This window comes from Neodothiora populina, assembly GCF_041146345.1.
Source record: "Neodothiora populina strain CPC 39397 chromosome Unknown canker_contig_12, whole genome shotgun sequence".
Taxonomy (NCBI): Eukaryota; Fungi; Ascomycota; class Dothideomycetes; order Dothideales; family Dothioraceae; genus Neodothiora; species Neodothiora populina.
Genome location: NW_027191404.1, coordinates 2438619 through 2463002, shown reverse-complemented (window position 1 = coordinate 2463002; position 24384 = coordinate 2438619). Strand labels below are relative to the sequence as shown.

The 24384-nt window shown below is 51.4% G+C and overlaps 7 protein-coding genes across 10 annotated transcripts; 3 read left to right on the top strand and 4 right to left on the bottom strand.

The window, feature by feature from the left end:
- Positions 1-296: 296 nt before the first annotated feature.
- AAFC00_001490 (uncharacterized protein) lies at positions 297-929 on the bottom strand (the record flags this gene model as incomplete). Its single annotated transcript, XM_069348550.1, has 2 exons — positions 297-716; positions 831-929. 2 exons carry the CDS (start codon positions 927-929, stop codon positions 297-299), a joined length of 519 nt encoding a protein of 172 aa, XP_069204161.1.
- Positions 930-3789: 2860 nt separating this feature from the next.
- On the bottom strand, positions 3790-5109 carry AAFC00_001489 (uncharacterized protein; the record flags this gene model as incomplete). Of its 2 annotated transcripts, none has more annotated exons than XM_069340689.1 (4): positions 3790-4344; positions 4396-4785; positions 4839-4981; positions 5040-5109. In XM_069340689.1, 4 exons carry the CDS (start codon positions 5107-5109, stop codon positions 3790-3792), a joined length of 1158 nt encoding a protein of 385 aa, XP_069204160.1. The 2 variants fall into 2 exon arrangements, with proteins under 2 accessions (XP_069204160.1, XP_069204159.1); XM_069347927.1 differs by having other exon boundaries at positions 4854-4981.
- Positions 5110-9825: 4716 nt separating this feature from the next.
- On the top strand, positions 9826-11394 carry AAFC00_001488 (uncharacterized protein; the record flags this gene model as incomplete). 2 transcript variants are annotated; one of them, XM_069340688.1, is made up of 2 exons in its annotated part: positions 9826-9952; positions 10013-11394. In XM_069340688.1, the coding sequence occupies 2 exons, from the start codon at positions 9826-9828 to the stop codon at positions 11392-11394; spliced, it is 1509 nt and encodes a 502-aa protein (XP_069204157.1). The 2 variants fall into 2 exon arrangements, with proteins under 2 accessions (XP_069204157.1, XP_069204158.1); XM_069347926.1 differs by having other exon boundaries at positions 9826-11394.
- A 2013-nt stretch (positions 11395-13407) lies between these two features.
- On the bottom strand, positions 13408-14652 carry AAFC00_001487 (uncharacterized protein; the record flags this gene model as incomplete). Its single annotated transcript, XM_069340686.1, has 2 exons — positions 13408-14288; positions 14388-14652. The coding sequence occupies 2 exons, from the start codon at positions 14650-14652 to the stop codon at positions 13408-13410; spliced, it is 1146 nt and encodes a 381-aa protein (XP_069204156.1).
- Positions 14653-15333: 681 nt separating this feature from the next.
- Positions 15334-18291, top strand: AAFC00_001486 (uncharacterized protein; the record flags this gene model as incomplete). Of its 2 annotated transcripts, XM_069340685.1 has the most annotated exons (5): positions 15334-16306; positions 16376-17373; positions 17425-17714; positions 17770-17880; positions 17931-18291. In XM_069340685.1, the coding sequence occupies 5 exons, from the start codon at positions 15334-15336 to the stop codon at positions 18289-18291; spliced, it is 2733 nt and encodes a 910-aa protein (XP_069204155.1). The 2 variants fall into 2 exon arrangements, with proteins under 2 accessions (XP_069204155.1, XP_069204154.1); XM_069340684.1 differs by having other exon boundaries at positions 15334-17373.
- Positions 18292-19525: 1234 nt separating this feature from the next.
- On the top strand, positions 19526-20286 carry AAFC00_001485 (uncharacterized protein; the record flags this gene model as incomplete). Its single annotated transcript, XM_069340683.1, has 5 exons — positions 19526-19538; positions 19618-19633; positions 19694-19778; positions 19943-20086; positions 20152-20286. The coding sequence occupies 5 exons, from the start codon at positions 19526-19528 to the stop codon at positions 20284-20286; spliced, it is 393 nt and encodes a 130-aa protein (XP_069204153.1).
- A 1081-nt stretch (positions 20287-21367) lies between these two features.
- On the bottom strand, positions 21368-22927 carry AAFC00_001484 (uncharacterized protein; the record flags this gene model as incomplete). The annotated part of the gene is made up of 4 exons (XM_069340682.1): positions 21368-21736; positions 21790-22019; positions 22076-22112; positions 22169-22927. The coding sequence occupies 4 exons, from the start codon at positions 22925-22927 to the stop codon at positions 21368-21370; spliced, it is 1395 nt and encodes a 464-aa protein (XP_069204152.1).
- Positions 22928-24384: the final 1457 nt, after the last annotated feature.

Genomic DNA, 24384 nt, shown 5'->3' with positions numbered 1-24384 from the left:
TGTGTGTGTGTGTACAGGACCTCGAGAGGAGCATGGTAGTCGGCCGAGGTGAGCTTTCCCCTCTGCCGGAATGGCGGTTCTGGACCTCTGCTTGTTTGATCCGACGCCAATGGAAGGAAGAAGAGGACTCGGCTTCTCGCTCGAGTGTGGGTGGGTGGTAGTGTGGTGTGGTGTATTGGAGTAAGTAGCGAAGTCCTGGGGGACGTAGTATCCCCGTGCGGTAGTCTGTGGTGTCGTCGCGTCGTAGAGTCATAGCTGGATGCTCATGCTGATGCTGATGCTCGACCACAAAGCCCTCAAGGTGACTCCTCCATCTTAACCTCCATCTTAACATCCCCTTCAATCTCCCCCTCCACGCCCTTCTGCTGCAGCCCATCCCCTTCCATCCCCCCAACACCCCGCCTCTCTCCCCCTCCGCGCGCATCAATCCACCCGAAAACAGGCACGTCCCTCCCCCTGCTCAAATCCCCATCTATTGCTCTACTCTCCCTCGCTTTCTCTAATATCCGCCGCGTCTGCTCGCCCTCCCATTCCCCGCGGAAAGATCTCGCGTCGGAGACAGCGGTTATAGCTGCTTTTTTCAAAGCGGTGAAGGCCTGAGATTTCGCCGTTGTGGATGATGGGGTTGTTGCTGTTCTTGTGAGAGGACTGAGGGACGCCGGGTGGTATGCCAGTGGGCGCACCATGGAGGGGATTGTCGTGCGCAGAGCCGTGATCTGTTCGTTCTCGTATTAGCACGCACGCACTCACTGACTCAATCCAACTTGGTCCATGTCTTCTTTGCGGGCTATGATAATCGGACGAGGGGTTTTGAATCGGGGTATGCGTACCTGGTCCTGCAGCGCCTCGAGGTGCGCAAGGGCCGCTTCGTAGTCGTCTACTGTCCACGTCGTGTCGGATTTGTTAGCGGGCGGTGTGGGGTCTGTCATTGTTATTTTTATTTTCTGCCCTTGCTTGGTTGACTGGTCGGTTGGAGTTTATGTTGCACCCGAGGCAGAAGGAAGAGATGTGCTGTTGCCGTGATTGAATGTATTATCGTAATGTTATGCGCGCGTGGAGAAGGGGTCTGGTATTCTTGGCACGCAGCAGGCAGGTGAGGGGGGTTTTCCGGGGGTCGGTGATGTGCATGTGGTATGGGTATCGATTCACTCACTTTTATTTGAATATCACATTATCCGAATGATTCTATACACGAATGTATGATTTGTGCAAAGAGTCAAGCAGGAAGGTTGAAGTGGAGGGTTTGATTGGTCTCCGATTATCTATGTATAGTTCCAATAATGCTAAATCAGCATATCCCGATCCGTGGCCCGCACAGTGATGAGAGAAAAGTAAACCGCGCTCTCATCTTCCATCTGGATGGCTCTGTGGATCAACCGCATGAAAATATCCCCCTCGCGTGCCCGACCCATCATGTTGACCCAATTCGGCACGACATCAGTACCCTCGGGATTCAGATACTCATCCGCGGGAAAGCCGTCGACGTCTTCGTTGTCGTTGTCGTTGTCGTCGACGTTGTCAGAGACAGATCCCTCCTCGTAGCCAGAGTCAACATCACCGATATTGATGCTACCTTCCTCACATTCCCTGAACCTAGCCCTGCACTCTGGACATGAAGCCTCCTGCTCCAACCACTGTGAGATGCATGTGACATGAAAAACGTGTGCGCGTCCGACACTGCACGGCAACTTCCTCGCGTCTGTCGACCCTTCTTCAAAGGGTTCGCGGCAGATAGGGCACTCCTCCTTGAGCTCAGCTTGATGTGGTGGAGGCAAGCTGTCGAGGAAGCGAGCGACAAGTGCTTTTTGTCTGGTCTCGCGTCGCTCAACGTGCGCGAGGTGTGGCAATGGTAAGCCCGTGATCCTCTCTTCTTCGGCGAAGAGTCCACTGTCCCCCAACATGCCTGTTTCACGTCTTCTTGTGCCTGGCACCCTGTGAAATCCTCCTGGACCATGAGTCTCGTCTCTGTCTCTGGCCATGTCCAGCACGGAATCTGCCGCCCTGTAGATGTCTTCTGGCACGTCCATGCTGGTATCCAGGTCCATCCAGGGGGAATGCGGAGCCTGGATCCATCGTCTTTCGTCATGGAAATGGTAATGACGGCGACTCCTTGGTGGCGCTTCGACGAGACTTTCCACGGACTCATCCGAGATCTGAGACGTCACGTCTTCTTCTTCTTCTTCTTCTTCTTCTTCTTCTTCTTCTTCTTCTTCTTCTTCTTCTTCTGCTACTACATCGACCCAATCACTATCGCTGCCGCTGTTCTCAACGTTGCTAATCCTGGAAGATGGCAAGCGAACAGAGTCGTAATCGTTGGAGTGTTCGGTGTCCACATTGTGGAGGTCCATCACGAATCCGAACCCGAATCTCTGGAGGTCTGAGTAGCTGGCGTTGAAACTGCTACCGGACATCTTGTGTGTTTGACTCGGAGGATTGGAGAGATGGGTGTCTGAGTTGGATGGTGCCTGATGTGGCTTCTTGGATCTTGTTCTTGATCTAGTTGATCTTCTTGTCGTTCTTGATCTGGGTGCCTGGTATGGCTTCTCGGATCTTGTTCTTGGATCTTGGTGCCCTGGTATGGCTTCTGGGATCTTGTCTTTGGTCTTGTCTTGGATCTTGATGTGACCTTGTTGATCTTCTTGTCGTTGTCGATCTTGGTGCCTGGTATGGCTTCTGGATCTTGTCTGAGATCTTGTTGTTGATCTTGTTCTTGAGATTGGCTTGGATCTTGCTGTGGATCTTGTTGATCTTGATGATCTGGGTTTTGATCTTGCTGTGGATCTTTTTGTTGTGGTTGGTGATCTTTTTGATCTTGGTTTTGAATCTGGTTGTGGTTTTGACTTTGGTCTTGGTTTTTGGTTTTGATGGGTTTTGAATGCTGAGATATCTAACGATATCGTAGCGAGGTTTTGGATGGTAAGATTGAGATGGGTAGAGGAATTGGGTTGACAGCGAGCATACTGAACGTCTTATATCGATATGTTTCTGCCATACAATAAGCTGTCCAGGAGGCTGTGCAACAGACTTCCCCTGTCTGCAACGAACTTTGTGCAAAACGCTCTCCACCAACCAATTTTTTTTTGCTGACCCGGTGCTGCAATAAGCCTATCTGAAGTCAATAATTTTGTTTACTGCAGAGCAGAGCTCAACGATTGCAGCGATATGAATATGACAGGGAGACTGGTCATTGATATTATGGGTTCGTGAGACCGAGGATGGAAATTTCGATTTTTAGGGTCCATATCAATATCTCGAGTCCTACAACTCTGCGCTGTCATATTTGTGATGGTATCTTCGCATATGAGACCTTGTTGGTCCCCTGTCTCAACCTAGTCTTTTCCAAAAGGGACAACCCTCTTGAGTGAGGGCACAACCCTGTCCAGATATATGCTTAATTGAAGTACACACTGTCTGGCACCGAGAACTTGGCCATGCGTCGCCACGTGTACAATAATGTTCTGTCAACAACCTGCATGGCATTGTCGGAGGCTGTATATCCTTATCGTTGGCCTACCAGAGGCAACAGAGCATATATCCGTAGCATTTGCGCTCGCGTCAAATGCCGCCCACGAGCGTACTCGGAGAAAGGAAACAGAGAACAAATTTCGACTTCCATTCCTGACCGGTATATGTAACGCCAGAATCCAAGCGAATGGGTATGAGTGACCAGGGAAAGTCCGAAAACGTACGCTGATGTACAGTCATGCAGTCGTAAAGCCCATTGACTAGAGAAGAAATGCAATAAGAAGCACAACTGCGCTTTATCATCAGACAACAGGAATCAGCAGCTCAGGCATAGCCTCCCGCAGATCGGCCATTGCCTTGTCCCCGCGATCTTCCATCATCTCTGAAGCGACCCCTGTTATCGCTCCTGTAGCCTCCGCCGTAGTTGTCTTCACGGCGCGCATACCGTTGATCCTGGTAGCCATGCCTGCCGTCCTGGTACTCATGTTCAGACCGTCTCGGGCCACGGGGATAATCATTGCGATGAGGAGGTCTGTATGTCTCCCTTGGCGCGCGTGGGGCCTCATTGCCACGAGGCGCAAACGATGCACCTCCGTCCATGGCGTGCTCAGCCTGAAAGTCTGTTTCACCATTCGCAACGTACGCGGCATCGTTGTTGTTATTGCTGACGATGGATTCGGGCTCGATCTCCATGTACTCGTCTGAGGCTTGCTGAGCAGGCAGAGAAAAAGCGACTGGTGCCGTTGGCGCTGTAGGAGCAGGCAGGGACTGTATGGGAGTAGGACGAGTAACAGCAGAATTCGATACTGTCGAGTGATGCGCAATGGGTTGAGAAGGGCCGCCTTCTTTCATGTAGACATAAAGAATCCGACCGTCGGCCTTTTGATGATCAGCCTTTTGAGATTGCCAAGGGCGCGCAAGATATCGTACCTTCTTGTTGTTGAACATGGAGATGACATTCTCCGCTCCGCTTCTCTCGGTGAACACCATTTCCACTATGACGGTAGGGTTCGCCGAGATCAGCTTGCATCCTAGCATTTCTCCTCCGACTGGAAGCATGACACTTTCAATGTCTGCGGCTGTGGTTCCAGGAGCAAAGTTGCTGGCAACAACGCAGTATGGTCCAGCAGCACCGCGAATACTGATCTCGTTACTGGCAAACGCTGGGTCGCGCTTAAGACGTGAAGCCGAAGCTGAAGTGGCGCCGTCGTTGGGCTTGTTGAATGGCTTACGTGGGTTGCGTTGGCCTTGGGGTCGGTTGGATTGAAGTTGGCGCTTGTCGTTGGCGACCGACGGCGAAGGGCGTGGTTGGGATGAGTTCTGGTGATTGTGAGCTTCCTCTATTGAAGAATCGACTGTAGCGACGATGATACCTTCGTGACACCGACTCTGCTTGCTAAACTACCTCCTACATTCTGGGTAGCATTCCTCTTGTTGCTGCCTGGAGCTGCGCTGGCTGCACGATGCTTTCCGAAGATCTGCTGTGCAAGCTCTTCTGCCTTGCGCTTCTTGCGATCTATGAACAGGCGTCAGTCCGCATCGGGAGATGTAATTGGGAAAGCGCGCGTATTAACCAGCTTGGATCATCGCATCGAAAGAGGAAGCGACCTTTTCGTTCTTGGGCTTGTTCTTGGTTGGGGCCATTTTCGATACTGCCGCACGAAGTGCACCTAGTGATAATTCTACCGGGCACGCGTTGCAAGGGCGGAGTGAGACGAGGGTGGAGTGAGACGAGGGTGGAGTGAGACGAGAGTGAAGAGTAAAGAGAGCAACAGTGCGCAAAGGTATGTTTATGCGATTGCAGTGTCTCTGTAACTTAACATTTGGGTGGTGGACCCTGCCCCAAGCTTCGGTGCCAGGACTCCCAAGTTCCGCGACTTGTGTTTTGTCCCGTACGGCATTTCCCGCCATCTCTGGTATCATATACAGTCAAGGTAAGGTGAAGTAGGCAAGGTTGCACAGATAGTGAAGAAATGGAGCGCCGAATGCGTTCGTGTATCCTATCCAGTCGACATTGTATATTCCTCTGCCTGCAAGACACTTTGATTCAAGCATGGCCAGGCAGTGTAGTCTCTATTGCGGCACAGGTGTGCATGCAGCAAGCGACCTGGCAGTAACGCAAGCGTACGTTGGTAGTCCCATCGCTCGGCAGATGGGCTGACAGTTTCTGCCTAGTACAGATGCACAAGGCAACCGCACTCTTGGGCTAGTATAGCTGATTACTGTGAACCTGATGTGGCACGCGGGTCGCAGCGGAAGGGGCTCTTCAGCATGATTGTGGAGTCGTGGAATTTTGGCCATGTAGACGTGATTGTCTAGTGGCTTGCCGTTGAAACTGAGCATCACAACGAAAGCTTTCATTGACAGATACACTCCCTGCAAGCATGTCGAGCATGTGTGCTCCTCCACGAGGCCAGCTCACGTCAAGTAGGTACCTGCCATGGTACAAAGTCTGCCTCTCTCCATAAGAAATCCACGAGACCAATATCGCGATATCGTAACATTGTGCGTTATACAAGTTGTGTTTCACCGCCCAAAGGTTGAAGTCAGTCACATGTGAGGTGGCATCTAGATTATCCTGGAGGGTTTAAGATGTTGTACCTGGCTAGCAAAATGATATCAGGGACCACAAGTAAATCGTGCTGAGCAGGATCTCCATGAAGCAAGCGCTAGTGCGAGATGCGAAATGCAAAGGCATAACACGTAAGATAGATACTCCATGGTCTGAGACAACGCCAGGTAGGTACTCAAGCTTCTTCCTGGTAGCTTGTGTAAGATAGGTATGTTGTGATAGGTGCAGCAAAGTGCAATACGTGGGTAAGTACAAGGCCAAGCCACACTCAGTGAGTGAGAAGACTCGGCAGACCGTGGGTGGCACCTGCCTTCAGAGATCTGGACCAATTCACGGCAATATGGCTGCTGGAGAGCATTCGTGTATCTCGTGAAAATATCATACTTCTGCTTTCTCCAACAAAGCCATCAGCATTGTCATTGAAACATTGTTCCAGGAGCACGCATTTCTGCGATCATGTCACGCAAATCAATGACACTTCCACTCTTTGACAAGAACAGGTCTGACAATCTAGCCTCGGATGCTTCGACGAACAAGTCAGGCCACAATGATGATAACATCGGATTATCATTAGCTCGCAAAGGTTCTGTCAGGAAGGCATGGGACAGTGCAGCGGGCCACCTCTTCGACAGAGCGAGGGCTAGTGTTGACGCGTTACGACTCAGCCGCTCACAGACTGTGTATGTAGCGGCAGTAATCGCACTTATCTCGTCACAGCTGACATGTAGATAGGGATGACGAAGAAGGGAACATGCATCCATCAATGCGTGGAGCGGCGGATCGACCCTCCGTGGGCTCGTCACTGAGTCCTTCAGTGCGGAATGCTACCAGTTCAGGCCTGAGGGCATCTGCATCACTCAACAGAATTGTCGACACGGCAAGAAGAGCCACCAGGAGAAACTCAATCTTCGGAAGCGCTGTGCTTGCTCACCCAAGCAAATTGCCACAAGGTCCCGAGGACTATGATGATCCCTTGACCAGATCTAGTCCTCTGCAACGATCGAGTCTTGCTTCATCGCGGACCATGGGTGATGATGGAGTATCGAGCAAACGCTCCTCGCCCTTGAGCAAACGAGCAAGAGATTCAATGGAGACGACGAGAAATCTGGCCGAATCTCATCCGTTGTCGAACTTGAAGTGTCCCTCGGCGCTTAACCTTCGGCAAGCCAGCCCGCCACCTTCGATAGATTTCGATCTACAGAACACCAATCTCTTCGACGCTCGGCTTGAGCAGATTGTAGGAATTAGCGAAGCAGATTATGCAGCAGCACTAGTATCTGATGATGCTTCCAAGACAAGAACGAGTGAGACAACGATCACAGAACAGGCGCCTCGTCAGGTCTATCTGCCATCCCGCAATACCACCGACCATCGGCGGACAAGCAAAGCTAGACTCGATCAGCCTGTAAATGTCGAGGAACCAGAGAAGTGTATCGCGGTCAAGAATGACATGCCAACGGTCGGCGTTCCGGACTTTGAACGTCTGCAGATTAGAAGCTCCCTCAGCGCCACGGTTGACAATGACAGCGACCGCAAGTCCAGCGAACGTAAGAGCACCTTCATGGATGGGCTCTTGGAGGCTCTGGACGTCAGCTGCGAGAAAGATCTTGCCACCACGGATGAAGCTGGCAAAGAGAATCAAGGGCCTACGTGGCCGCTCACTGATTATGAGAGGATACCTATTTATACCGTTGCCCGACCAACCCAAGCTAGAAATGTGCGAAACCAGGCTCGCGTCCATACCTGCACACCAACGTTATTGCAGAGGGTCAGTCTCAGCCCGTCTTCACCTAAGACTGTCAAGCTTCCTCTGGGACCGACAGAGTACTGTCCGACAACTCCAGCAACTAGTGATCAGAGTGGACGTTGTTCTGCTGGTCAGAGCACAATCGGCACCTTCGATATGATCGAGACGACTAGCGATGAAGCACAGCCTCCAAGGTACACCAGACGGCAGAATCAAGCCAGCGACAGTACCAGTGATGAGGTCGCAAGCTCACTGATTACGCAAGACCTGTTCCTATCGGACTCTGAGCCAGAGGAAGAGCAATCCTACGCACTGCGACTCAACGACCTAGTCGAGGAGGCCACGCGCGATTCTGGAGCGAACTATCCGGCAAAAGACCTGTTGCAAACCAGCGACCGTTCGAGATCAACCTGTGACGACAAAGATACCCGAGATGCGGCGCTGGGAACCCTGTCTGAGCTGAAGCGATTGAGGCCATACAGAGAGCTGATATACAGGAATTCACTGCCCTTCATTGACTCACCAAAGTCTACCGAGAAGCTCTTTGACCGGATCAAGCTTGAGCGTGAGGCTGTCAGTGCAGTATTTCCAGCTGACTTGATGGAAATCTGTCGCAATCAAGCGCCGCGCGGACACAATGATAATTGCGATGTGGCACTTGCTGACTGTGATACTGAACCGCGTGGCAAACAATTGGCACTCCAAGTCAACAGTCTGTTCTTCGGCGATATCAGAGCCACGTTAGGTGGCCGATCAGCTATTGCAAGCGATTGCAATCTGCCGCCCAGTGGAAATGAAGACCTCGAAGCGATGATGCCAACAACGATTGAAAACTCCGAAGCCATGCCTGTTCGCAACGTTTGCGAATGCAAGGATGATCGCACCTGCGAGGTGCTTTCGCCACCCAAAGAAGCCTTGTCCAAGATAACCTCAGAGTCGTCCTCGGAGAGAGAAGGCGCATGCTCAAACCCGGTCCTCGAGCATTGCACCCCTTCACAGATGGTGACGCTTGCAGAATCCTCGCACTCCTGTGACTTGGACGGTGCTATGCAGGGGACTAGATATATGCATTCGCAGATGGTGGTACCAGGAAAGAATACATTGCGACGCAAGAGATCGGATCCAATTGGGCTTGAACTCCACCGGCTTGGTAGTCAAGCAGGCGGCTGGCTCCAAAGCATGTCAAGCAGGAACACGAAACCCTCCGAAACAGCCGGGTTGCCGAGAGTCAGATTCGATAGACAACAAGGAGGGCCACCTGAGTCGCCAGGATCCCACGAGACGAAGTCCAAAGACTAAAACTCGGGATAAAGGGTATACCGCATGGTTGTTACATCGCGGACGTCAAGAGGATGACAATGGTACTGTAAAGCAAGGGTATGAGGAGAGAGGTGGCTTGTACACACTCCAAACATCACCTTGTCGTCGTTATGAAAGGTTGAAGAAGGACCTTGATTATTACTAGCATTGTATTGCAATTATCAGTGCAGGAAGTGTTGTTGTTGATGGTCCCCATGTGGATTCAATGCAAGGTTGTAGTCTATGACTAGGACCTTGAACCAACGACCTTATGAAACTGTCCATGAGTGACAACACGCTAAGTGCCATCTCTGGCTACAGTGGCTCTGGGTCGCAGAACATCCGTGTCTAGGTTGCGTGTTGACATTCTCATCATGTCAACACAAGACACAAAAGCCAGTCACGGAGGTTGCTGACTATGTGAGGCGCGTTAGTTAACGGAGGCCGTCAGTAAGTGGCTCTACACACGAAGAGTACAGTAGCGTGGGAGACGATCAAGTGCAATGATCTATACCTAGCTTACCTTGAGGTAGCTCACCATACAAGTAAGGTACTTGTAGAAGTGGCTCGGCCCGGAGATAACCCTGCATTGAGCAAGACTGGCCCGAGCTCGATATATTGCTACAGCATGCCATGCCATACCATAGCGCTGCATGTTTGTTTGCGACCAGAAGCAATATAGTTGCCATAAAAGTAGTAGTAGTAGTAGCAGCAGTGTGATGCCGAAGCTGTGTATAAGCCCATGTCGATGAACAATGTGCATCGCATACAGCAATGTATTGGGCGGCAGGCAAAACATGCAGAGCTGAATGCCTTTGTCAGTCTCGCTGATGCCAAACATGTGCTCAAGCTTGCGAACGATGCCGAGGGTGTGTATGCTGGGATAGCTGTGGCTTGTCTTTCTACAGATGGGACTGACGCGATAATAGAGTCACGCCTACATGGCGGAGATGGAAGTACCCTTCGTGGGAAACTCATCGCGATCAAGGACAACATAGCCACTAAGAGCTTACGCACGACTGCTTCTTCGGAAATCCTGGATGACTACACTTCGCCCTATGATGCCACTGTCGTATCACACCTGATATCCAATGGCGCCATCCTGGCTGGGAAAACGAACATGGACGAGTTTGGTATGGGTTCTCATTCAAGATCGCCATTTACTGGTACTGTTTTGAACCACCTCCGTCGCAATGGCAGCCCACTTTCTGCTGGAGGCAGCAGTGGTGGCAGTGCAGTCGCAGTAGCCACTGGCCAATGCTGGGCTGCCTTAGGCACCGATACGGGTGGTTCCGTTCGTCTTCCTGCCGCTTACACTGGCACTGTGGGTTTCAAGCCGTCGTATGGCAGGCTGTCTCGATGGGGAGTCATTGCCTACGCCAATTCCTTGGACACTGTCGGCACTCTTACAAGCAATGTCGACGATGCGAGGACTTTGTATCACTGTCTTGATCGACATGATCCTCGGGATCCTACATCCTTGTCTCCTTCGTTTCGCAGCAAGATCAAGGAAAACTCTCCAGCTTTTGCTGCGACGAGTCATCGGGCCAAGACATTGAGGATCGGTGTACCTCGAGAGTATAACACCACTTCGTTGAGCTCAGCCGTGAAAGGCGCATGGGCTAGGCTTCTCCGGTCTTTGCAAGACGCTGGCCATTCGATTCATCCTGTATCACTACCGAGCACCCAACAAGCGCTTCCTGCCTATTATGTGCTGGCACCTGCTGAAGCATCATCTAATCTCGCTAGATATGACGGAGTCCGCTATGGTTTTCGCACTACGGGCCCAGATGCCAGTCCGTCTGAAAACCTGCCACTGTTCGCAAGGACGAGAGGCGAAGGGTTTGGTGCCGAAGTCCAGCGCCGTATCTTACTCGGCGCATATACACTCAGCTCTGAGGCCATGGACAATTACTTCGTACAGGCGCAAAAGGTGCGGCGCTTGATACAGCGAGACTTTGATCGAGTTTTTTCTTTACAAAACCCACTACATGATGAAGACAGCGACGGTGCCATCGCCTCTAGTACTCAGGTCGATGTCCTGATCGCTCCGACTGCTCCGACACTCCCACCAAGCCTGGCCGAAGTCGACAGTCAAACCCCCTTCGAGGCGTATATGAATGATGTACTTACCGTGCCCGCCAGCTTGGCTGGCCTGCCGGCTATCAGTGTTCCAATCTCGAAAGCAAACGGGTCTAGTACTAGTGAAGGTGCTACCTCCATAGGTATGCAAGTCATCGGTCAATTTGGCGACGATGAGATGGTCATGGACGTGGGAGAGTTGATCGAGAACATGCAACAAAGCGACTGAGGATCCACCTCTCTTCCCTGACTCTACCTTTGTCGATGAGTTGGCAGGACTGCAGGTGACACTTTCAGCTTGTTGCACAATGAAACTCAACTCTGGCTTGTTGGCAGCAGCTGCGATATTTCATTGAAGTCATGTGGGCGACAAGCTTGTTGCAACCTCATAATGGAGAGTATATATATTGCTCTTTCCCCAATTTGGAAATATTGGCTAGATATCAAGATTTCCGACGGTTTCACCAATCATCATATGTTTTCAAAAGACAATTGGGGAATTCGGACGAATAGCTGCTACTCGATCACCTCTCTTATATACTCCATCTGCTGTGCATACTATGGTCCGCTGGGATACCACGGGGCCTTTCGATTCTCCGTATATTGCTCAATCCTCAGCTACGACCGCAATATCCAGCGATCTTGCATACGGCGAATTCGAACCTCCCAGCAGCCTTCTCACTAGTCTTGTGCCAGGCCGGGAACCCACAAGGATATCCAGCGCGTCGGTGTACCTCGGTGTCCTTCGCTACCGTACTAGACATCCAGCGTCGAAACGTAACAAGCCAAAGCGATGGTGGACACGCCTATGGCAAGAATGGCAACTTCGCCGTTTCTTTCGTCTCACGGAGACATTTCGGACTCGCCTGGATGCTATGTCATGCCCGTCTGCAGAAGCTCCAAGCAGGCATTCGAGTTCATCGGCTTCGACCCAGAGGAAGCCAGCCGGAGATGGTACGTCGAGCAGCTCCTGTTGAGCAACCCCGAGACATCGCCAGAGACCAGGCTCGATACTCTGTTGTCAGCTTTGCCTGACAGGATTGGACTTGATTCTCAGGAGTACTTCGGCTATTACAAAATCAGCAAGGAACTTCGAGACGCCATCATGGATCCAGCCTTTGCGGACGTACGAGGCACCGCGAGCTGTGGATACTGGGTGCGAGACTCGGTCTGCAGCAGGGTCAGAGCCTTGGACGAGTACTTTGCCAGTCGAGGATGTCAGTCGTTATACTATCCTCTTGCCCCAGCTCGCACTTCCATCACCAACGACAAATCCGACACATACTCCAATGTCGTCCTATATAAAGGTGTCAGCTCCTGGCGAACAGCAAAACTCCACGACGCCCTCAAAGCATCAAAAACATCTCTCGACTATCTCCTCGAGCACGAGCCCACCCTATCCGACTTCTCCCGCCTCAACGACGGCCTCTACTTCACCCCCCAAAGAGACCTAGCCCTGAAATGTGCCGCCTACGCCAACCGACGCACATATAACATCCCTAACAGCTCGCGGCTCCTGACCCTCGGCGTCCCATACAGCTTTCTAGACGAGCTCCACCACGGCCCAGACCTCTACATCGACCACGAGCGCGACGCCTGGCGCAAGACCGTCAAACTCTGCAGATTCAATTTCTTCAGCCGGCTTGTGGGCGAACCCCCGAATCTGGCGGGCATGCTGGACAATGCAGAGTGCTTGGTCGGACACGTGTCGACGAATCACGTAGGCGCTCCGGTGCGTTCTGAGCGGGGCAGTGAGAGTTTTCGCGCGCTCGGGGAGGGGGATTTGCTGTACGTGCCGTCTTTGGCGGATGGGGAGGGAGAAGAGGGGAGAGAGAGGGAGAGGGCGGTGCAGTGGATGTTCAAGAAGAATGTGCTGCGGCATTTGGAAGACGCTGTCGGGGTCAGAGGGGAGGGCAGATTGGCTGTGGAGGCCCCGGGTGTTGCTGAGATGCAGGAGAAGGGGTTTCTTGGCTAGAAAGTGTGCACGAATGGGGTGTTGGCCTCGTGTATGGTGAATGCGTCGAGTCATTAGGCCTGTCTTGCCTTGTATACATGGGCTTACGTGGGCTTCTCAAGGATGAGCCATCAAACAAATATCGTCAATGCTCTACCAAAGCTCGGCTTCCGACAGAGATCGTAGATGAACGTGATCCAAGCTATTCTTTCCAATAAGCCTCCGTTAGTCGTTCCGTGTGAGTGAATCATATCTCATAACCCAAATCTCCCAAGTCCACGCCCTCTCTCATAACTCATTTATATTACCATCATGAACCCTGAGGAACTCAGCATGTGGACCCTTCCTATCCTGCACCTTCTCTCCCCAAGCCCGCAATCCGCTCTCGACACCCTCAATAAGCCCCTTAGCCCGCTTCTCAGCATCTTCTCTAGCACTCACTCTCTCCGTCCTCCACTCCAACCAACTCTCCGCCCTGGCGCCCTCAGGAGCATTCAGCAACCCCGCAGCAACATCGATAAGACCAGGCCTGACATCTCCATCCCAGAACACCGTGGCGCCACAATCAGCGCAGAAGAACCTCGTGGCGGCGTCACTGGAGCGAAACGCTTTGAGCGTGCCAAAGTCTCTCGAAAAAGGCGTGTGGCCAGCCGGGTCGAGAGAGATGTCACTCGTGGGCACGAAAGCCCAGTAGATGAATTCGAACCCATTGACGAGGCGGCACGAGTCGCAGGCGCATATTCCGCCGAGGAACTTGCGCTTGTCGGCTCTGAGCCACCAGGTTTCGTTCGCGCAGAGGTTCGAGGGGCCGCTGTTGTGCGGGACTAGGACATCAGGAGGAGGCGGGGGAGTGGATGATGAAGATGTGACTTTCTCTGAGGATGGCGATGGGCGCGAAATGTACATGTTGATGCCGCCGCAGGAGCAGTGCGCGTAAAGGCGCTTGTCCGGGTCGGGAGAGGAAGAGTCGCTTGGTTGGGGTTGTTGGGCAGAGCTGGCATCGGGAATTGTGAGGGACTGCCCGTTTTGTGATGGGAACCAGTCGCTGAAGCCGCCGTCTAGAGTGTCTCGCGTCCAGATATGTCTCCTGAATTGGGCCACGCCGTCGAGCTTTCTTAGGACGCCACTGGGGACATGCCAATCATCCTTTCCGGGTCCATGCCACAGAACTATGTTGGAAGGATGTTATTCTGGGTTTTTATTGGGTTCATCACGAAAGGAAAGAAATATCAAGCTAGGGTAGTAAAGGTACAAGGGTGTATATATACCATGACAACCACAAGTCGGGCAAAAGTATCTCGACACAGAGGGAGAAGATTTGTAAGCCTTGAGACGCTCTACAACAGTCGCTTCAGGTGCCCAGCTTCCAGGCTCAAGATTGACATAGCTGTTCGCCAGAGCGCCGGAAGACCGTCGACATGTTTCACAATGGCAGAATGTGGCAGGTAGTGGCAACGACGTCTTACGCAGTGCTATCCTGACATCGAAGTTGCCGCAGAGGCATGCTGCTTCGACGATTTTTATACCCTCCATGTCTGATTGTTATACTGGCTATATCGAAGCACCTGCTTGTGAGTGGACGAGTCACAAGATATGAGTGATTGGGAGACTACTACATCATCCGCAACAACGACAACAATAAGTTGAGATAAGGCAGCTAGCTGTATTACAAAGCAGTGCCTTTGGCTAAGGTACGTATGTGGTACAGTAGCTCGAGGGGTGCATGTGAAGGCTGGGGCCCTATTATTGGTACTAGGTGAGGTACAGTACTTGTATATCGTAGCACATGACTCGATAGATATGGGAGACAAACAAAGCCTTACTCGAAGGCATCTCCGCCCCGCCCGCAGAGCGGGCCAGTGCGATTGGCTGCAGCTTGCACGCTCGGCTAAGGCAGGTACTCGTGTCTGGCGGCGCTTTCCCTATTGCATTTGCATGCATTGCACTTTATGACGGAAACTTTCTCGCCCTACAATGCAACACCCTTCGACCCACCTTTGGTTGCAGTATTCAGTACTCGACGCGCATCTACGAATCGTCGTTGATCACATACCATCGACTGATAGATTCCCTTGTGGTTTCAGAACACTTGCGCAACATTTGCTTGCGCACAGTGGATTTACTTCCACAAGTACTGGCCGCTTGCCGTTGGCAGTGGCATATTGCGCTTTGTCGCTTTCTTCTGGTCGCATTCTCTAGGCGCGCCTGACAATCATGGATCGATCTTCCTCATATCGGCCGGGGCCTGACTATGACATTCGTGATTCACGCCGTGGTTATGACAGATTCGACCGCGATCGCCCTCCACCGCCACGCGATGACCGTCCTCCGCCGCCTCCTCCGGATGGAGGCATGTTTCGCTTCCGCGGTGCTGCAAACAGCCAAAGAGATAGTAACGGTGGCGATATCTATCGCCCAGATCATCATGGTGGAGACAATTACAGACCTGGAGGCTACGGTGGCCGAAGAGACAACGATCGAAAATTCGATTTCGATTTTCAGTCAGGTAATGCACCATCATTCGCACCCTCTACAGACTATCCTTCCTCAAGAAGAGGACCCAGGGCGCAACAGCAAAGAGACCGACAAAGAGATCGGCCATACAACGCGCGCGGAGGACGCGGTGGACGCGGGAGAGGACGCGGTGGCTATGTGCCTAAGCGTCCTGGCGATCGTGCTCTACTTCGTACTGAGAGAGAGCCCACTCCCGAGCAGCTGGAAGGTATGGCTGCAGGTCAATCACGATTCAAAGCCCTTGAGAACTTGTCGGAGAGCGACAGCGAGGAAATGGATCTTGGCACCTCTGATGACGAAGACCCCCATGTCACCCGGCCTGCTGTACCTTTAGATGATTCTGATTCAGAAGATGAACATCCAAGAGCAAAACGCGCGCGAATACAGAGTCCCGTAGCTGTCCCTCAAGAAGAGAGCAAGCCTAAATGGTCTAATCCCGATCCTTACTGGGCCCTCCCGCCGACTGAAGAAGGCCAAAGAAACAAAAAGGACGTGGTGAAACTGATTCGTAAAGCCAAGGTTGAAGCTGCGAAGCCGCAAGATGCATCAAACGCAGCTTCGGATTTCATTTCACTAAACTTCGACGATGATGCGGATGATGCCAAGTCCGCTAGCGAATCTGGTGAACTTTCTGCGTCGGAGAACGAACGAAATGGTGGACAAAGGGCTGCTGGTCAGTCGAACTTCGAAAAGAGGCCTTCATTCAGTCATCTTAATAATCTGCATCCTGACCGAATCGTAGCAACAGATGCTACCCCTCCGAAGGCTACAGACATGACGCTCCCGGCGGGCAGACTTGATGTCTGGCCTCCTCCGCCTCCTGATGCTGATCCCACAGCCCGCGGTGCCTTCAACGCTGCCGCCATGAAGCAGGACATTGCCGACAGCACTGCCAGCGCCCGTCAAAAGAGTGCTCAGAAAGGTAAAAAGCGCAAGCGTAACTTTCATGACCTTGGCGACATAGTTGAAGAGTGGTCTGCGCCTGAGGACGTTGATCCCACACCATGGTTAAGGCTCGATGGTGATGGCTGTCCCAGTCTTCACCAAGAGATCATTGACTTCTATGAGTATGTCAGACCACGCGATTTCGAAGAGCAAGTGCGTCTGAACCTAGTTCGTCGCATACAGCAGGCAATACAGCCGCGCTTTCCACAAGTCCAAATCAAGCCATTTGGTTCCTTCGCCTCCGGCTTGTACTTGCCTACTGCAGACATGGACCTGGTTGCCGTGTCGCAGGAATTTCTGAGTCGAGGTCTGCCCCGCATTGCGACTAATAACCAGATGCGTAAATTTGCAGACTGCCTCGTGACGGCGAAAATTGTCAAACCCGGATCCCTCACTGTCATCACCGGTGCACGAGTGCCAATCATCAAGTTGGTCGATAACGAGACTGGCCTTCGGGTTGATGTCTCGTTTGAGAACAACAGCGGCATTACTGCCCAGAGGACATTCGAGGAGTGGAAGATCAAGCATCCTGCCATGACCATCATCGTGGCTCTTATCAAGCAGTTTCTCGTGATGCGAGGCCTGTCAGAGGTGTTCTCCGGAGGTCTCGGTGGCTATTCAGTCATCTGCTTAGTCGTCAGTAGTCTACGTCGCCTGGCGCAGGCTCAGGAACCTGACTGGGACCCCATGCAGCATCTTGACCATATCTTGATGGACTTCTTAATACATTATAGTGAAGAATTCGATCGATACTCCACAGGTATTCAGATGGAGCCTTGGGGATACATCAACAAGGTAAGTTCTGCGCGCCCTGATGCTTAGATCATCTCGCTAAACCCGCATCAGACTCTTTGGACACCGCGGGGTGCAAAGAAGGCTCAACCTGAGAGATTGCTCATCATCGACCCGAACAAATACGACAATGACATCTCAGGCGGCTCCAAGAACGTAGACATCATCTTCGACTCATTCCGCAGAGCATACCGTCAATTGAATGACAGTCTCGATGAAGCTGAAGAAGTCTACGAGCGCGATGGCGAACGAATGAGCATCCTCGAGCGCATCTGGGGAGGGAATTACAGCTTGTTCGAAGTGCAGCGCGCCCGTCTGAGGAGTCTCTGGGACGGGCAGACGAGGTATGGCATGCAGGATTCTTATAATCGCGATCCACGAGTAGTGACACCATATAAGGCCGGCCGGATTCCCCCGAGGTAGCATCCGCCCTTTGGCACCTCCGTCTCACCCGAACCGCAATGAGCCCAACAAGAAGCTGAAGACTCCGAACGGTAATATGAGTACCAAGTGTGTCTCAGCTCTCACATAATGCATTGACACCAGGCTGATTAGTGAAGGGAATCGCCAATTGATCTAGAAGGTCCCCGCACCCTTCGTTCCGCCACGAAACCTGGTAATCATGGTGTTGGCAAGACATCCAAGTCGAAGGGCGACAAGACCAGAAACAACTCTTCTGACCACAGCACAAAGTCTGGAGCAGGTGATTCCGAAGCCCCCAAAGCAAAGGCCGCTAAGAAGGAAAAGAAGAAGAAAAAGAAGACAGATGAAGGAGCAAAGTCCAAGCAAGAGAAACTCAGTGAGAGTTCTCGTGCCCTGGCATTTAAGAAAGCACATCCTGGCATTGCCTGCCCTACCAGACTGTCCAAGGCGGAGTTCAAAACACTGACGAAGAAACATGGTACTGGCATTGCGACTTGATCGGACGAATCCTGCACCTCGGGGTCATGATGGAGTTTAGGTGATTTTTGTTCAGAGGGTATGACATTGTACCCTTGATGACAGCATTGAGGCGTTCTTGGATGGAAAAGGTATTGTGCCGTGGATCGGCAGCCTTGAATGACTACAGCATCAGCGAGTTCTCTTCACACTGGCGGCCTACCTGAGTGTTATTCGCCGATACCCCCGTACGCGTCCTGTACCAATAGCAAGCTGGATTCCACACATCTGCAGAGAGACTGCGCAACTTTTTTCTTTTCCTTGTTCATTTCCCACAATCCAGCCCAGTCCCAATACGTGTTTGATGATGTACGGTACTCACTTGGTTCTAGGCTGCAAACGAGTCTGTGAGAGAATGTCTGCGATGATGGCCACGCCAGTGCGCCAGAGATTCGATTGTCAGTCAAGTCAAGTTACATGATCAAGTCAAGTTACATGACCAGGTACTGTGCGTTGCATCTTCAGAGGTGCTCACTATCATCGAGCGAGCTCTCGGAGGTCAACCTACAATACCAACCCCCCTTCTGTACTCATCCAGGGCGCAGAAGGATTCTTTTCTCATCGAGTTTCTCGCATCGTGCGGGTTCTTGAAGAGGACTGTCACTGATGAGCAAGCGGTGTATGTAGGGCATCATTTTGGTAGCAGTAGCAGGAGAATGTTGACGGCACTGTTTCGGAGGTTTGTAGTATGACAGCCCTGACTTCGTAATATCTTACCAAGACGATGGCAGGACATAGAGGTATGAGAAGACACCTTGCATACTTGTTGAATGCTTACCTTACTGTAGATACCTAGTGGCTGGCAGAGGTTATTACACAATAATGATTCCAGTGCTGCCAGGCAAACTAAGATCAGCAAAGCACACAGCACAAAGTCCCAGAAGCGCAAGCGAAGGTGCCATACAGCGAGCCCCTCTATTTAGGGGGTTTCAGCTCGGCGTCCGTCATTCACCGGCCCCCGCTTCTCACGCCCTGACGCCTTACTGGTAGACACCTCACATTACCTACTGTATTGTCAGTCACCTCCCTGAACCGGAGCTCGTGCGTTTGTTGGCTGATTCCGGCTTCTGCTCCATCAACACATCCAATTCGTCTCTACAAAATTATCTCGACTTCCCATCAACGTCTTGCATCTTCGACTCTTGCTCAATTGTGCCCCCCCCCCCACCTTTTGCAACTTCTTGTTCATCATCTTTTCCACACATCCATCCACATCATGTCTTGGCAAGGTAAGGCGCGCCCACTTTCAAAAACTCCTTGTTGCCTGTATGCTTGCTTGACCCTTGACTAACACTTATGCGATTCTAGCATACGTCGACCAGAGGTATGACAGTTCTTCTGTCTGAATAGTGGCGTTTTCACGATTAACTTACTCTCCTCGTAGCCTCGTTGGCACTGGCAATGTTGACAAGGCCGCCATCTTCAACAGCGAAGGCAACAGCGTTTGGGCAACTACCGCTGGCTTCACCGTACGTCTCATCCCAAGCTCTAAGCATTCTCAAGAAGAACAAGAGCGCAGAAGCAAGCTTGAAGCTGGCTTGCACTAGGCGGATGCAAAGATTGAATGTCGAGAAAGGGGCAAATGCTCCGCTTGCGTGTTGGGCAAATCAGCTGATCGAAATTCACATGATAGGTTTCGCCCGCAGAGATGAAGGAGATTGTCACCGCCTATGCCGACAAGGCGGATGTCAAGCAGGTCCAGAGCACCGGTCTCCACGTGGCTGGTGACCGATACGTCGTCATCAAGGCTGATGACCGAAGCTTGTACGGCAAGAAGGTATGCAGCCCACCCTGAGCTCAGTCACCTGGCGACCTCACAACTGACACGGCACACCGCTATAGGGCAAAGAGGGTATCGTCGTCGTCAAGACCACCCAGGCCATCCTCGTCACTCACTACCCCGAAACCGTCCAGCCGGGTTCCGCCGCAAACACCGTCGAGCAACTCGGAGACTACCTGATCAGCGTGGGCTATTAGGATCTGTCCTACTTGCAAGAGCCTCTGAAAACCCCCCTCTTTGGAGCCCAGGAGAGCGACGGTAGAAGTGGAAGTGGAAAGAGAAAGAGGAAAATGTGCATAGCGAGTTCAACCACCAAGCTGGTCTTTTTTTATTTTTTGATAACAAATGCATAATATATATGCCGCGACTCGCAAAGGGGAACCGGGACTTGAGGGGCGGACACCCCACCCCTGACTTGTTCAAAGCAAGATTGTCAGATGCGTCTCAGTCGCCACCGAACAGGAAACGTGCGAGCGCAAACATCGAGTAGTCTGCAAGAGGCTCTGGGTTTTGTGATTTATGCATGTGACCTATCTTACGTCGTTATCATCTTCTTGTAGTTACATCTGCCTGCGGAAATTTACAAATCCAACAAGTCAGTCCAGCATTGAATACCTGCGCTTAACCCAACCACAAAAACAGCTCTCGCCAACCCCCTACTTCCATAGGCAGACAGTAGACACCCATGGGCAAAGACAAGACAGAACATCAGTAATGACTAAAGACAAGCTCGATGTCCAACCCGTATCCCCGCTGTTTTTGCCTTGATCCCCTTCAAGAGTCCCACAAGCAGAACTCTGCTTGCCCATCATCTAGTCGTTGCACATATACGACTCAATCAAAGCACATCATCACACTCAGGTATGCTAGTGTGTTGCGTAGAGAAGGAAACGAAAAGGGCGGGCGATGACTTTGTTGCTTTCATCCTACCTGGATTGATGTGAGACTTCCTTATACATCATTGTGTACCTTACCTGTCTACCTTGTGTTTGTGTGACGGCAATGGTGTCACTGTAAAGGGACTTTTCTTCAGTAGCTTCTGAACTGCCTACCCTCTCTGTGCACTGTTCGACATTCTCTGTGGATTTGGATGGGCAGGATTGGTGCTCATAGTCACAAATTGGGGCAGTGACAGTGATTGGACATGCACAGCTATTCTTCAAAAAAGCAGATGAGATGGACACAGGGAATTGTAATTTAGCGATAGAATATAAGGTATGTGTGTTTACGAAGCGAGCAAAAAAGAATACTCTACGTCGCAAATCTGCCAATCATTGATCAAAGATCAATCTTCTCGATCACGAATGGCTGCAACCTGTCAACAAACTCCTCGACAGACATGTCCTCCTCGCCGTCCCAGAAGTTCAGCTTAGGAAGTCTGGTGCCCATGCCGCCCAACTTCTTGGGTGGCACGAGAACACTGGACACAACCTGAATGACTCCGTCGTCGGCGACGCCGTCGAAGACACTGACTCTGGCGAAGCTGTTGATCTTCATCTCGATGAAGCCGTAGTATTTGGCGATGTCGATGGAGAGAGATCGATCCTCTAGTAGAGTAGGGAGGTCGACGTGGAAAACGCCCTTGGAGTCTGTCGCCTGCTCGGATCCGGAGTAGAAAGCATCAGAGTATAGGACGTTCTTTGGTGCCTTTTGGATGATTAGAGGATGATCGGATAGTAGCAGCGTATGTAGATACTTACAATGTGATACTTGAGAAGAGCCTCCAAGTAAGGCAGACCACGAGGGCTGAAGAGGAATGCATTGATTCTTGGGCCGAGACGAGAGAATGCAGAGTTGGAGGGGGCGAAAAGTGTGCCTGGAGGGTGGTCGGTAGAGTTCATTCCCACTTTGGCCAGACCTAGCTCAAGGGTGGAGAACTCAGATGGCAAGAGTTCGAGGATCTTGGTGATCTTTGGAGGAGGCAGGATGACTAAAGTCGGTCAGTGAGATCATCATCGCAAGTACGAGAATTTATGTTGTACATACTGTGGTCGACGCCGTGAATAACTCCATTCGTGCCGAACTGCGTTGAATGTGAGTGATTCATTGCTTCATCGACTGTCATCCCCAATTACTTACAATGTTGATGGCAACAACTCTGCTGTAGAAGTTGACTGTCAATCCCTTAAGGCCAATGTGCAAACTAAGTCGCTGCACGGCATCCTTAGGTAGATTCTCGCCCTTGAGAAGCGTGGGAATGGTATGCGATGCCAGCACCCTTCCGGCTGGATAGAACTCAGGTGAGATATGGTAGGACAAGATCTTCTTGAGATCTTCCTTCGAAGGCTTGGGCGCATGCTCAGGAATTCTCTCGAATGCCTTGTCTGTGGGAGCGAAGATCGTGTAGTTTGCCTTGGTTCCGTTCAATGCCTCGACTAGGTCAGGGTACTCATTGATGAGGCCAGCCAGCTTAGTGGTATATTTAGACTTGACAATCAATTCATATACGGTGAAATTAGGCTCATGGTGGTGTGGAGGATGATGGGGACGGTCGTGATCAGGTGGCCCATGGTGAGGTGGACGCTTGTGGTCTGGAGGTCCATGATGAGGTGGATGCTCCCTGTCTTCGTCCTGAAAACCCGACTCGACCCATGACTGTGCATCAAAGGCCGTCTCGTGGATCTCGCTGACCAAATCGCCACTGGACTTGCTCACTTCAGCCAAGGCACGATCTAGAGAACTTGAGATGTCCTCAATCCCATCCCGGATCGTATCGGACCATGAAGTCTGTCTGCTCGGCACGCGGTCTTGTATAGCAAGCTCGCTAAACACTTGCTCATCTGGCACCACAAAAGCGGTACTCAGACCAATGAATGGGACTAGCGTTGCGAACCTCATCGTCAATAATGTCGATGAAATTCAACAATAATCAAACAGATTAGACGACGATTAAGTAAATGGGAGTTATACTGATGCCTTGAGGAACATTGCACTGTACAGTTCATTATTACGCCATTCGGCTTGGCCTACCTTAGAAATCAATGACGACGAGACGGATCTACCCCTCCCGAGCCTCCGACGAGAAGGTGATGGTATTCGATCAACGATGATAATAACAATATCCCGTACGACAACAAAGCACTCGTACATGGCAGCATACTCTGCTCGATAAATCACATCTTGTCATGCCCCTTCGTCTCAATACACATTGTACTCATTCCTCAAAACGCACAGTTGAACATTGTCGTCATACAATTTTGACTCGCCACTTGCTTCTGGGGGATTCCAATCTTACCTTACCGCGCATCCGTCTGCTTCCCCAACATGAACTTGCTCGAAGCGGCCATGCGGAGTGCAGTACGCCCGTGTCTCAAGCATTTACCCCGCGATTACCTGACTTGTGAACTCCGTGTTCCGATACTTGTTCTCGAACATAAGGTACCTTGAACTACCAAGACTACCTCAAGGTATGCTATACAGAAAAATAGATAGAAGACACGACGATACAGCAGATCATTACGTAGCGTGTGAAAAGGTCTGGTTGGAACCGCATACCGAACAACTTTATACAGGTTTACCTGCTTAGACCATGTATACGATGACTTAGACAGGCAAAGGACAATCCTAGAACACCGGTAATGCTGGGGGTCTTCACTTCTATCTCAAGAGTGGAAACTTGCATACTTGCAGGTTGTCAAACGGATGCTGACACGCGTTGACAACACGTAGGATCTACGCGTCATACCATATCTTGTCGCCACTGCTTGATATTTGAGATACCATCGTAATGAGCCAACATAATCACATCTGCGTTGTCGGCGTTCGGGGATTAGAACTTGATCGTCACAACTTGGAAGTCATAGCATCACCACCATCGCCATCAAGTAGGCCCAAATGTTAGAAACACGATACCGATCTTGTGTTCTAAGCACATGGCTAACAATCTATCTATGATTTCCGGCTCGAGGACATTAAGTCCAATGCGGCACGCGAGGCGAAATCAAGACTTTTAAGCGCTTTGCAATATTTTGTGTTAAGCTTCGCGATACGAAGCGATCGATGGTTCGGATGTGAACCACGTTTGAACCGCCCAAAGGCGGATACTCACACTCCATTACAAGCTGACTGGAAGTGTTTCTGCGGGTCCTTCATCATTCGTGGTTTGACAGGGCAGTCTTCACATAATTTCCATGAATACAGAGCACCAGCATCGCTGCTGACAGAGGCGGAAGATGCAGCCACTATCCTGGTCTTCCATTTCTTGCCGAGACCCTGTCCTGGTGCTGACGGCGAACGCTTCAACAATGTAGGAGCTGTGGAGCTAGACTACGAAATGATCGCTTACCAGATCCATC